The sequence below is a fragment of the Bombyx mandarina genome, chromosome 04 (assembly GCF_030267445.1).
Source record: "Bombyx mandarina strain Sakado chromosome 04, ASM3026744v2".
NCBI lineage: Eukaryota > Metazoa > Arthropoda > Insecta > Lepidoptera > Bombycidae > Bombyx > Bombyx mandarina.
The window spans coordinates 15,672,183-15,683,376 of record NC_143211.1 but is presented as its reverse complement, the minus strand read 5'-3'; the positions used below and the strand labels follow the sequence as shown (position 1 = coordinate 15,683,376).

The following is an 11,194-nucleotide window of genomic DNA, read 5'->3' as shown; positions in this document are numbered from 1 at the left end:
CACATGTAAACAATAAAAAATCCATCATTAATTTAATTTCTTCTGTTTTATTTCACTTTTTAAACAATAGCCATGTCTCATAGTGAAACTGTTGGACGGTTACATTTGAGGGGATTGGGTTCTGTACGTGATGAGGGGCTATTTAAAAACACAACTGCTTCATTATAATTATATTGCAGATAGCTTGAACACTTTTACACCATTATACAATTATTATCTTTATATTTTTTATAAAACTATTACATGTTTCTCTTGCCGTGTCATAGATTATACACTTAATATATTGTCGTGTCTAGATGAGAAGTTCTTGACTTTTTCTTAGGTGAATTTATTCATCTGTTTTTTTAAACATTTAAAAATAATTCTAATATTCGAAATCTGTATACATGTGTCAAGTGTTGCCTGCCATTACATTTATATTCAAACTCCAACAGGAACTTTTTTTCAAAAGATTATATTGTGTGGTTCTTGTTTCGTTTAACCTATTATGATTAAAACGCTGTGTATATACGAAAATATAAAAATATAATGACACAATTGGCATTTGACATAAATGACAAATCAATGCCAGTTGCCATACGTATTAAAACAAGAATCAAGAAATAACTTTAAAACATTGAGTGGAGGATAATGTACGGTAATTTATTATAAAATTGGTAGGTACCGTACGAGATAACCTATAGCTCAATTAAAAGACAAGGAAAATGCCCCGCGAGAAAAGTAAATATCGTGAGAGAAAACTATCTTCAAGCAGTTCGGATGCGTCGTATGATCGAAGAAAAAAGAGTAAACACAAGCGTAGATCGAGATCTCGAGAGCGTTCAGAGTCAAGCCACAAATCAAAACACTCAAGTTCACGCTCAAAGCACAAACGAAGAAGCCATTCTCGAAGTGTATCTAGAGACAGATATGAATCGAAATCTAGGAGACGATCAAGTTCACGTTCACGCTCCAAAAGGGATAGTTCCAGGTCAAACTCACAATATAGATCCAAATATAAAAGTAAGAAATCAAAAAGATCACGCTCCAGGAGTCGATCAAGTTCATTTGACATAGGTATGTATTAAATAGCTTTTTAATTTTTACAGGTGTTAACGAAATAAATGCTTTGACTCGACTCATGTTAGATCTGGATATATATCAATTTGCAGGCTTTAGGAGTGAGTTACATTCACGATATTTTTTAAAAATTTTAAAGATGTGGATGGTATAAAAAATCTTCATACTAAAATAATGTTTTCTGCACAGAATCTATAAGCTCACGAAGAATACATATTGAAGACACTGAAACAGAAGTGGAAAAGGCCATCAAAGCTGCAAATGCTGCAGGCCTCACATTAACAAAGATCCCCACATATGAATACAAGCAAAAAGAGATCAAAGAAGACATGCCAACCATACATGACAGGAATTTATTGCTAGAATTAGACAGTGATTCATTTGTACAGAAAACATTCACTTCATCAAAGAGTAAAAAACAGAATATAGTGATAGATTTGAACTCAGAGACTGTTATGGTTCCAGAAACGGATGTAAAGATTAAAAAAGAAGATTCTGTAATTGATTTAAATGTGAGTTTTTAATTTAAATATGTTCAAAACATATATTTAGAAAAGCTGATCATAACAATGTGTGCCAATCTAATGTTACTTTTTTTTATATCTCTACACTGTTATATATATTGTAAAATCTATGTATATTTAATACACATTATAATATATATAATACCTGGTAATATTATTGTAATTGTGATCAAATATAATTTTGAATTTTTTGTTAACAGGAAATTCCAAATGAAGAAGATTTAAAGGAAATGTGGATAAAAAAATTATTTCAGTACAGGAAGAGAATGCTGAAAGGTGAAATATAAGTAATAAAGTAATAATGCGTAAGAAAATGTATTGTCAATTAAATCAACATCAAATCTTCATCAGTATTAAAATTATATATTCACATCAATAATGAACCCAGAACTTTTCTACCACAACTGCTTTGATATTTGGCCCATAATCTAACTCGGTTAATGGGTATTAGTGTACAGAAAGCATATTAGTTAAAAATTATGTAATTTCAAGCACTTTGTGATTTTTTTTTTATTAAACTACAATGTTACTAGAATAGAAAAATCTTTAAAAAAAGAATAGCAAAAATTAATAAATGAGTACATAATGAATAGGTTGAAAGTATACAGTATATAGGCTCTGTGAATCCTGTTTTTATTCAGCTAACTTGCTTATGAGCAATCAGGACAAGATTTTAAGTAAAATAAAATACAGCTTAAACTTTGTGTTAAGAGCATGAACTCTAAGTATTTAGTTGTGGTAGTGTCTTGTGAGTGTTGTATCAACACTTGAAAATTCACTAATTTGTGGGAAAATTAAATGTAAATCCAGAGCGAATTTCAGGCTTGGATAAAGACTTATGATTTACAAACCACAGGTTGTTCCTTTGGGGAGTACTAGTCCTATTTCTGCCGCTCCCAAATACTACCAATACTGATAGCATTGGTAGTATATATTTATATTTCATTCTCACGTACCATTTAGAACCTCTGCATCAACAAAGGATCAATTTCTTCTTTTTCTTATTGTATGCTATCATGGGGATTGCTCTGAAGAGTGTTTAAGATTATCCCATCATCTCCTTTTTCCATCGCGTGCATCCACGATCAGAACAGAGACCTTCCGAAATTTATGCTTAGGACTACAGCTTTGTTCCACGGTGCCCATACATCTCTTTTTCGCGTACCAAGCGTCTTTAGAATAAACTTCCTTGCAGTGTGTTCTGAGCGTTGTGACATGACCATGAGAGGTAACTACGCAACATTAGTCAGGGCGTCTGTGTTGAATTTTCATCATTCAACTCTTGTGGGAATCAAAGTAGTGTCCCATTAATTTCTACATTGTGGTACTACAGAATTAGTATCTGTAGAAATCTGTTAGTAAACTAATTCAGAAATCATGGTTCCTGCACATACTATCATACTGATAGCTGTCGCTACCCTAGCTTCTTCGGTTGGTTTTATCATCATACTATTCTCCAGGGAGGCCAAGTAGTCACATAGTCGATCACCTCCAGATTACACAAAACTTATTAAAAGGAGGTGCATAGTGGGGGTGTTGCTTTATGCATAGCTCAAGTCTCTTGACAGAGTGGTCATGCACTGTGTCAAGAGTGAACAACTAAGGAAGAAATAAGGATGTTTGTCTACCTTCAAAAATAATAAAAAATGACACTGTGCTTTAAAGGATTATAAAGATTTTCCTTCGCATACATATTTAGATTCCGTAATTCTCAGTACTGTTGTTGTTGTTGTTGTTGTTGTTGTAGTCCTAGGGTACCCTGCTGGTACATAAGGCCCTCACAAGTTGTCTCCACTTTATCCTGTCTTGTGCTTGCTCCTTGACATCACTCCAGGTCACGTTGACAGTCTTAAGTATCTAAGTCTTAGTACTTTTTTTTTTTTTTTTTCCGGGCCGAGGGCCGAACCTCCTACGAGGTCCCCGCGCCTAGGGGGCGCGCGGGGTATGTGAGACTCTACGATCTGCAGGTGTTGAGAGCAGACCGCGGGCCCAAGGAATTTAGGGCCCACCCACTAAACGACTCCCCTGCACTCTTACACCCGGCGTCCGATCTCCGTCCGGGGTCAAAACCCGGTCAGAGTAGGGGGGTTCCCGCGGTCAACACTACAACCAGACACGCGGCGCCACCCCGAGGACGCCCGACCGACGGGTCGTCGAGGCGATAGTCGACGACCGACGACGTCAGTCTCCGCGGTACGGCGGCCCTTCAGGCCGCCCGGGCGATGCCGCTGGTGTTCCGGGATACCCCGCTGGGCCAGAACCAGCCTGCCGGGTCGGAACGCGATACACCGCCGACCGGGTTGCTCTTCCACAGTATGTTCGGCGACGACAGCGACGACGAAAATGCGGACCGCATCGCAGTCCGCAGCCGCCGACGCGTCGTCCCGTCCTCCTGATGCCAGCGCGCTAGAGTGACGGTAGCGTGCGGCGCAGTCTCAGCCCCCTTAGGTCGCCCCGTGACCATCACCGGGAGGAGACTGCCTCCTCATAGGATCTAAGTCTTAGTACTAAGCCATCCCTAAACTAATTTGATTACACAATTTTTATTTACTACTTTAACATAAAAATTCATTTTCCCATTCTAGTAGCCACATTAATACTTTATACTTAATTTGTAAATCAGAATTATTATGGTAATTTCACTCAAATGCCATTTCTGTACATCATGTGTATAGTTTTCAAACTTACTTCGCCATAAGCCTTCTATTGATGAATTTTTTTGTTTATTCATTTTGATGATATTGAACCCAGTACTGTACCACACGGTCCAAGTTTAACTAATTGTCTGAGTCAGTGCCTAAGATATTTGATTTTATGGACCAGTTTTTACTTGTTGGGTTTTAAATTAAGGCTAATTTTTTTTTACTATTTTCTACTATTACAAATATATGCGTATTTTCATAACAGTGCTAATTTTTTTATTTTTTTTTATTTATAAGGTGTTTTAGTGTTCCAAATTTGACCTCACTAAAAAATCTAAACTGACTTATCATTGTATTGACAGTTGAAAACTGTTGAGTAAAACAGAAGTTTGCTATTTTTACCCTAGTAGGATTGATAAGCTGATTGCTCTCCTAATGTTAGTGCCAACCAAAGCTTATGGACATATTCATAATATGTATATCACCACTAAGCTTAAGATGAGATTACAATTTTATTTGTATTTTTATCAGGCACACAAAATCCCCAAACAATTTAAACAGACTTGATTTTATGAGTTTTACTGTGCATTATTCCTTCCAAATGAGTGACTTGTGATTATGGAAAACTTTAGGTCAGCCTGTATGATTTGAACATCCTTAGAGTTAGTTACATCACTCTACACGAATATACCGGGCGTCGCAAACATTTGACCGTAGACGATTCGCTAGTGCTAAAGAGTACAAAAAAGAAAAGGTTAACAACTTAAAATCCTTTTATTTTCACATTAACAAAACCAGCGGCATCGACAAAAGTTTATGAAACTACTACAGTCTATATTTACATTAAAGTTTTTACTCCCGAAGTAGTGTGTACAGCCTTACATGTTGTTTCTCTCGCGTTGAATTCGACTGCTGTATGTCCTCGATACGAGATTCCATGAATCCATATACCTATCCATACACATAGCTATGCACTTCTGTTCGGAGCTATCCAAAGAAGTACCTGGCTTATTGATGCACTTTTTGAAACATTTTTCAGTCATTTTTGTTAAGAGTTCTTGAGCGTTCGCTATGGCGATCTGTTGTTTTACTTGATCCATCAATTCTTCTTTTTGCGCGCCACTGAGCGTACCAGTTGATAATGCATCCATTATATTGATATTTTTATTTACTGCAACAATTCTAAGATTGTGTGTTTTTATTTTATTTTTAATTAAAGATAGAATGTAGAATAACTAAATGCATTAGATAACCTCAAAATGGCCTAAATTTAAAAGTGAGTGACAGTAAGTCGAAAACTATGTTTGACTAGCAAGGGGAAGGTAATCCATAAACCCTAATTATTGAATCTAAGGTATTTTTAATGTTCAACCGTGGTTTTTTTTTACACGAAACAACTGCCTGAGACTTTATTCATTCTGAAGTTTCCTTTAATTTCATAAGGAATGTTATTTTTCTGTGTTTAGTAGATAAAACAAATCATAATTAGATGTTTTGATTCAAATTATTATAAGTAAAAGACCATTTTAAGCTGAGTTTGTACTTGATAAGAATAATTATTTATTTTTGTTAACTAAGTATCTACCAGGTTCCAATATGTAGGTAACGATAATTACTTTCTAATGATTTGTTCTTTTATAATTCACAAATGTAAAGAAATGGAACAAAATCGCTGGAAACGTCCTTTCATGATTTTCTGAAATAGTTTGCTTTATTATTAATTAAGTAATTTGGAGGTATTTATGTACTGAGTTCATGTTTAATTAAGCAACGAAATTATATACGTTGTATATTATATAATGTTGGTTGAAAATATAAAATACTAGCGGCCGCTCCGCCATCGCTCGGGTCTTAAAAAAATATTTGAAAACAAAAAATTATAATACCCACACATCAACCCTTCTATTTGCGTCAGGTTAAAAAAATTAAATTATAAAGATAGATTGAATATTATTATTTTAATGAACTTTTATTTTCATTTAAATGATACACTTTTTTAAATTTTTTATTAAAATGTATATTATTATTTTTCACACACAAAACAAAGGCCATTGAGTATATTGAGTCAGAGCTTCCCTATAAGCAATATTTGACGTTGTTTAATTTTTTAAAATAAAATAACACTTATTGTGGTATAACTATACAAAGTCATAGTACATTATTTTATTCTATCATCAATAGTTTTCGCCGCGCACGCGATGTAAAGAATATTTTAGATAATTTTTTCACACCTTGGGTCACATTATTGGGATTTTAGGAAGGATCCATATTTAAAAAAAAAAGAATATAGTCCACGTCACTCGGGGATAGTGTAGCTTTCAAACAGTGAGAGAATACTTCAAATCGGTTAAGCTACGAAGCTACTTAATCAAAACAAACAGACAAATCTTTCCTCTTTATAATATTAGTATAGACAATATTTCACGATTAACATTTGAAGAATGCAAATTTTACAGGTTTCGGTTTTGGCGTACTTTTTGTCTACTACGCCCATAACAATGTGTAGAGAACGCTGCCAGTGGCTGTATTTACAATACATTTTTTTTTACCAATTTTACCAAGTTTACCAATTTCATATCGTTGTATTCTATTCAATTTTTAAAGAGAAACTTCTTTAGGCACGTTTATAGTAAAATTTAAGTCGCAACAGATTCGTTACGGCTAGAGAGAAAAAATACGATTTAGCAAGAGCGAGAGTGAGAAAATAGACACAGCATCTCGCGAACCACTCGATCATGGAGAGAGGGAAAAGACAAAGCGAGCTAGCTCGTTTAACACAGCATTCCCTATTACAAGATAAAGGGGATGGCCCATTTTCGGCCCAAAGCGGACAATAGATTAAAGAAAAAATACTTAGTGCATTAATTTTGTCATAAATAAATATGCATTTACTTTCTTGCAAATAAGCGCCACTATAGTTTACAATAAGTAGTTTAAAAAAAGTAACTCTATTGAAAAAACAAGGATTTTTATTTTTGCGGGAAAAATATTGCCAGCTTCAAATCCTTTTACGTATGAAGTAAATATTTTGAGTATATAAATAAAACATATAAATAAATCATTTTAAGTATTATCATTAATCAAACGATTTTAATGGATTTTATGCACATAAAATAACATCGAAGACATACCCATTGGACTTTAACTTGTAACTATACTTGAGACCTTAGAACTTATATCTCAAGGTGGGTGGCGCATTTACGTTGTAGATGTATGTGGGCTCGAGTAACCACTTAGCAACACCAGGGTGGCTGTGAGCTCGCCCACCCATCTAAGCAATAAAAAAAACTTTACTAGTATTGTTATTTAAATATGTACAACTAAAACAAAAACATAAAAAATAATGTGTACTCGTAAAAAAGATTAAGATATAAATCAATTATCGGTTATTTAAAAAAATAATCGATATATGAATTTCATGTAATTATTTTTCTTTATACTGACAACACTGAATTTAATCTGACTGACTGACACTTCGCTTGCTGCTTGTGGTGTTGTGCTTGCGTACAAAATGGATGTGTTTTGATTTTTCTTCGATTTATTTTACTTTTATCAATAACGTTTCATATTACGACTAAAAAACATTGTGTGAATTGTGGTTTTACCCTGACCGAGATTTAAAACCGTGTATATGCTCTCCTTTGCTATTTTTAGATGATACTAATTGTGTATGAAGATGAAGAAAATATAGATATTTAAAGAATTAAGTGTGTTTTTATACCCTATTGGATAAAAATAAATTAGGAACATCTTAAACATTAAGAAAAGAAAAGTTCTTGAAGTATCTCACAATCCGACACTTATTTATATAGAAAATTAACCTCAAAACGAGTTTTTATTTTTATTATATTTTTTATAATAGTGGCGTCAATTTCAATATATTTTTTAGATATCCAATACATTTAAGAATTTGAATCAGTACATTTTTATAGTAATATTTGATGTCCATCTTGGGCCTAGCACACTATCGAGAGTGGGCAATCCCCTTTGATTTAAGGATGAATAATTAAGAAAACCACAATACTGCACACCGCAAAAGAAGTTTTACTTCTTTCACGTGCACCAAGCTGCACGCGCACAATTTTTATCAATTATTTTAATTGAAAAAACATGGATTCGGTTTTTGAAAATAAAATATTAGCTGTTCCCATTGTTCCCTTTGCTTACCCTAGTCGTCGATAAAATAAACAATGATAAACTTCTCTCTTAAACATAAGTGTATTATCTATGGTAGGACAAATTATAATGGACTTGGCTTCGGCCTTAATGAAATTTTTATTTTAGAAATTATATATAACAGACAAGGTTGTCTGGGCTTAGATCCCTTTGCCTTTCCTAATAATGAAAAATTGTACCAAAAAAAATATCTATGGTAGGGTGACTTTTTGGCGGGAACGCGAGGAGTGAAATTGTGTGATTTATTTTAGTTTGTCTATTTAGTGTTCCTTCAGGTTTAAATGTGTAATAACGGTGGTTTATTAACTGCTTAGTATCTGTGAAAGCGCACAAATGTGGGAAAATGAAACAAAGACGCTGAACGTAACTTCTTGAGATCCTCCAAAAATTCGACTGAAAAAGTCTCAGAATAGCCACCATTTTACTGAGATTATAGTTCATTCCATATCATCTCATTTCATAATATCATTTTTCATATAAAAAAATGTTTAAAAGATAAGGCATTATGGTACGATACGTTTGCCTTTCCAGTTGGAAAAATAAAACTACTACTTTCTATTAGTTTCTATGGTAGGTAATTTATAGAAACCAAAAGAAACTAATTGGAAAATGTTTAGAGCCAAGTGATAACCATGTGAAACTAACTAGTATCTCTCGATGTAATAATTATAATAGTTCCTTACCAGCTAAAAGATGGACATCGATAATTTAAGCAACCTTAGTCATGATGATCTTATAGAATCAACTCAATTAACCCTTGGAACGCTACTTAGTACTGATCCTCTGCTTAGTGATCTTCCACAAGATATTATTATAGAAGAAATTGTATCTCAGGTAAAACGGGGAAAAGTAAATTACAATTTGAACATTGAAAGATCGTTTTTGTTAAATTTAAAAATCATCACTAATTTTACACTTTAAAGGTTTGTTTAAAATGTATTTTTCGAAACCCTCTATTTTATACCATAGTATGTAAACAACCATTTAAAAAAGTTTGAGTTTATTCTCATTGGTCATATCAGGATATCACTGCAATTAAAAATCTCCAAAATCTGTTGTATCTTCAAATCAAAAAATCTTACAATGAAGTAATTGATTTAGAAGAACTCTAATTGTATTAGAATCCTAACGTTACTACACATGCTTTTTAGAGAGCCTCAGTATAATTATCAGTGATAATTTACTATACTCTGAATCTCAGTATGATTCTGTCCAGGGTTTGTATCTTTGTACAAATATTACATTTATTATTAAATATTATGTATGTACATTAATGTTTCATAAATAAGTCTATAACAATAGTAACAGGAAACAATTTCGCTCAAGCTCTTTTATTAACTATAATTATTACCATGAAAATGAAGGAAAACAGGTGCCATTTTATATTATAATATGAAATTGATAAATCAGAATATTTCTGAGTTTATTCCAGATTGCTGTGGAAAATGGACAGTCAATAACAATATTTATATCTAGAGACCCAGAACCTACTCTTAAAGTAATTGTATGTATCTACATTTTGAAAACTACTTAGGGACCTGTATGTATAATACTAAAGTATTATGACTGAATTTTGGTAGGTACCACAAAATGCAACAGTTCGTGATCTGAAAAAAGCAACGGCAAGACATTTTGAACTCCAACAAAAGAGAACAGGGCTCAAAGTGAAGATATCTTGGAAATACATTTGGAAGACTTACCATTTGGCATATGATAGTTTAATTTTAGATAATGATGACCAGTGCATCGAAGACTATGGTGTATGTAATAAAGTGGTTTTAACATTTAAAAAAAAGAAAAAAATAAAACAATAAGTATATTCCAATCGCTTTATTAATTTAATTTTTTTTATGATAAGAAAAAGGTTTGGTGACACTAAGTCCATATCCTAGACCTAACAAAGCTTATAGCCATACAGTAAAATTGCAAGCAAAATGAAAAAAAAAAACATTTAAAGTTTTATATATGATAGACTTTTTGTCACAATGTGTTTTCATGGAATTTAGATCTAAATTAGAAAAGCTGTAAATATATATTTTTGCATAAATTACATTATGCAAAGCATATCATAATATGAGAATTATTTTCCACACCTTAAATAAACATTTTATAATTGCTCAAAGTCTGGTTGTGGGGGTGGTTCCTGTGGAAGAGGTTCAAAATCTCCAAGACTGTAATGAGGGTCTTCGTGTCGTGGGGTAGCCAGGGGTCGATCATATGCATCCTTCAACAATTCCTGATCATGCTGTGGAAATGGATTAAAATTACGAAACTTACTTTTTGTAAATTATTGAATTATTAGTGTGCCTAAACCCTAGCCTGCTTTTCCAAAAATGTTGTCATTTAAATTACAAAAAAGCAATAAAATACACAAGAAATACCAAGAGGCACATTTTGATTGGGGTTCAGGATATCAGGGGTCAAAACAAGTCTGCAATTTGTCCACATACTCAAGGCAATGGTGTCAATAATTTTACAAGATTTGACAAAACCCAAATACTAAAGAAAACAAGTCATTTCTACAAATGGGGTACAAGCGAAACCATTGAAATTAAATACATTTACAAATGAGACATCACTGGGGCTTATCAGACCTAGAATTTTCTCATAGAATATGAAAGGCCAAGTAAAATTAATTGTCAGATTCTGTTACTGTTCGTTATAATAGATGTAATAAAAAGCACACATTAAGATGTAATAAAAAAAAAAACGTACAGAAATAATTTCTCCTCAAAGTTTAGCAATAGTTAGCACGTAAATTAAATGTTGATGAGTAAAATTTTACTCTACCAC

At 33.1% G+C, this 11,194-nt stretch overlaps 4 protein-coding genes across 5 annotated transcripts in view; 2 read left to right on the top strand and 2 right to left on the bottom strand.

The window, feature by feature from the left end:
* On the top strand, window positions 1-1,897 carry LOC114247334 (uncharacterized). 2 transcript variants are annotated; one of them, XM_028180268.2, is made up of 4 exons: window positions 280-1,002; window positions 1,089-1,160; window positions 1,249-1,571; window positions 1,784-1,897. In XM_028180268.2, the coding sequence occupies exons 1-4, from the start codon at window positions 705-707 to the stop codon at window positions 1,868-1,870; spliced, it is 780 nt and encodes a 259-aa protein (XP_028036069.2). In that variant the 5' UTR covers window positions 280-704; the 3' UTR covers window positions 1,871-1,897. The 2 variants fall into 2 exon arrangements, with proteins under 2 accessions (XP_028036068.2, XP_028036069.2); XM_028180267.2 differs by lacking the exon at window positions 1,089-1,160 and having other exon boundaries at window positions 1-1,056.
* Window positions 1,898-4,980: 3,083 nt separating this feature from the next.
* Window positions 4,981-5,523, bottom strand: LOC114247335 (mitochondrial import inner membrane translocase subunit Tim13). Its single transcript, XM_028180269.2, has one exon. The coding sequence runs from the start codon at window positions 5,374-5,376 to the stop codon at window positions 5,104-5,106; it is 273 nt and encodes a 90-aa protein (XP_028036070.1). The 5' UTR covers window positions 5,377-5,523; the 3' UTR covers window positions 4,981-5,103.
* Window positions 5,524-8,980: 3,457 nt separating this feature from the next.
* Window positions 8,981-10,226, top strand: LOC114247322 (U11/U12 small nuclear ribonucleoprotein 25 kDa protein). The gene is made up of 3 exons (XM_028180251.2): window positions 8,981-9,235; window positions 9,834-9,905; window positions 9,982-10,226. The coding sequence occupies exons 1-3, from the start codon at window positions 9,095-9,097 to the stop codon at window positions 10,213-10,215; spliced, it is 447 nt and encodes a 148-aa protein (XP_028036052.2). The 5' UTR covers window positions 8,981-9,094; the 3' UTR covers window positions 10,216-10,226.
* The window catches only part of row (relative of woc), a 33,240-nt gene continuing 32,262 nt past the window's right edge, over window positions 10,217-11,194 (bottom strand). The window contains 1 exon segment of the mRNA XM_089727159.1: window positions 10,217-10,646. Within this exon segment, the coding sequence (XP_089583285.1) occupies window positions 10,509-10,646 (138 nt within the window). The 3' untranslated portion in view covers window positions 10,217-10,508.

What these genes read in the sequence shown, in the direction of transcription:
- LOC114247334 (XM_028180268.2), top strand. Translation starts at nt 705, where the DNA reads ATGCCCCGCGAGAAAAGTAAATATCGTGAGAGAAAACTATCTTCAAGC. An exon ending in ATATAGATCCAAATATAAAA is followed by an intron (nt 1,003 to 1,088) that starts GTAAGAAATCAA and finishes TAATTTTTACAG; the next exon opens with GTGTTAACGAAATAAATGCT. An exon ending in ATTCTGTAATTGATTTAAAT is followed by an intron (nt 1,572 to 1,783) that starts GTGAGTTTTTAA and finishes TTTTGTTAACAG; the next exon opens with GAAATTCCAAATGAAGAAGA.
- LOC114247335 (XM_028180269.2), bottom strand. Translation starts at nt 5,376, where the DNA reads ATGGATGCATTATCAACTGGTACGCTCAGTGGCGCGCAAAAAGAAGAA.
- LOC114247322 (XM_028180251.2), top strand. Translation starts at nt 9,095, where the DNA reads ATGGACATCGATAATTTAAGCAACCTTAGTCATGATGATCTTATAGAA. An exon ending in TAGAAGAAATTGTATCTCAG is followed by an intron (nt 9,236 to 9,833) that starts GTAAAACGGGGA and finishes AGTTTATTCCAG; the next exon opens with ATTGCTGTGGAAAATGGACA. An exon ending in AACCTACTCTTAAAGTAATT is followed by an intron (nt 9,906 to 9,981) that starts GTATGTATCTAC and finishes GAATTTTGGTAG; the next exon opens with GTACCACAAAATGCAACAGT.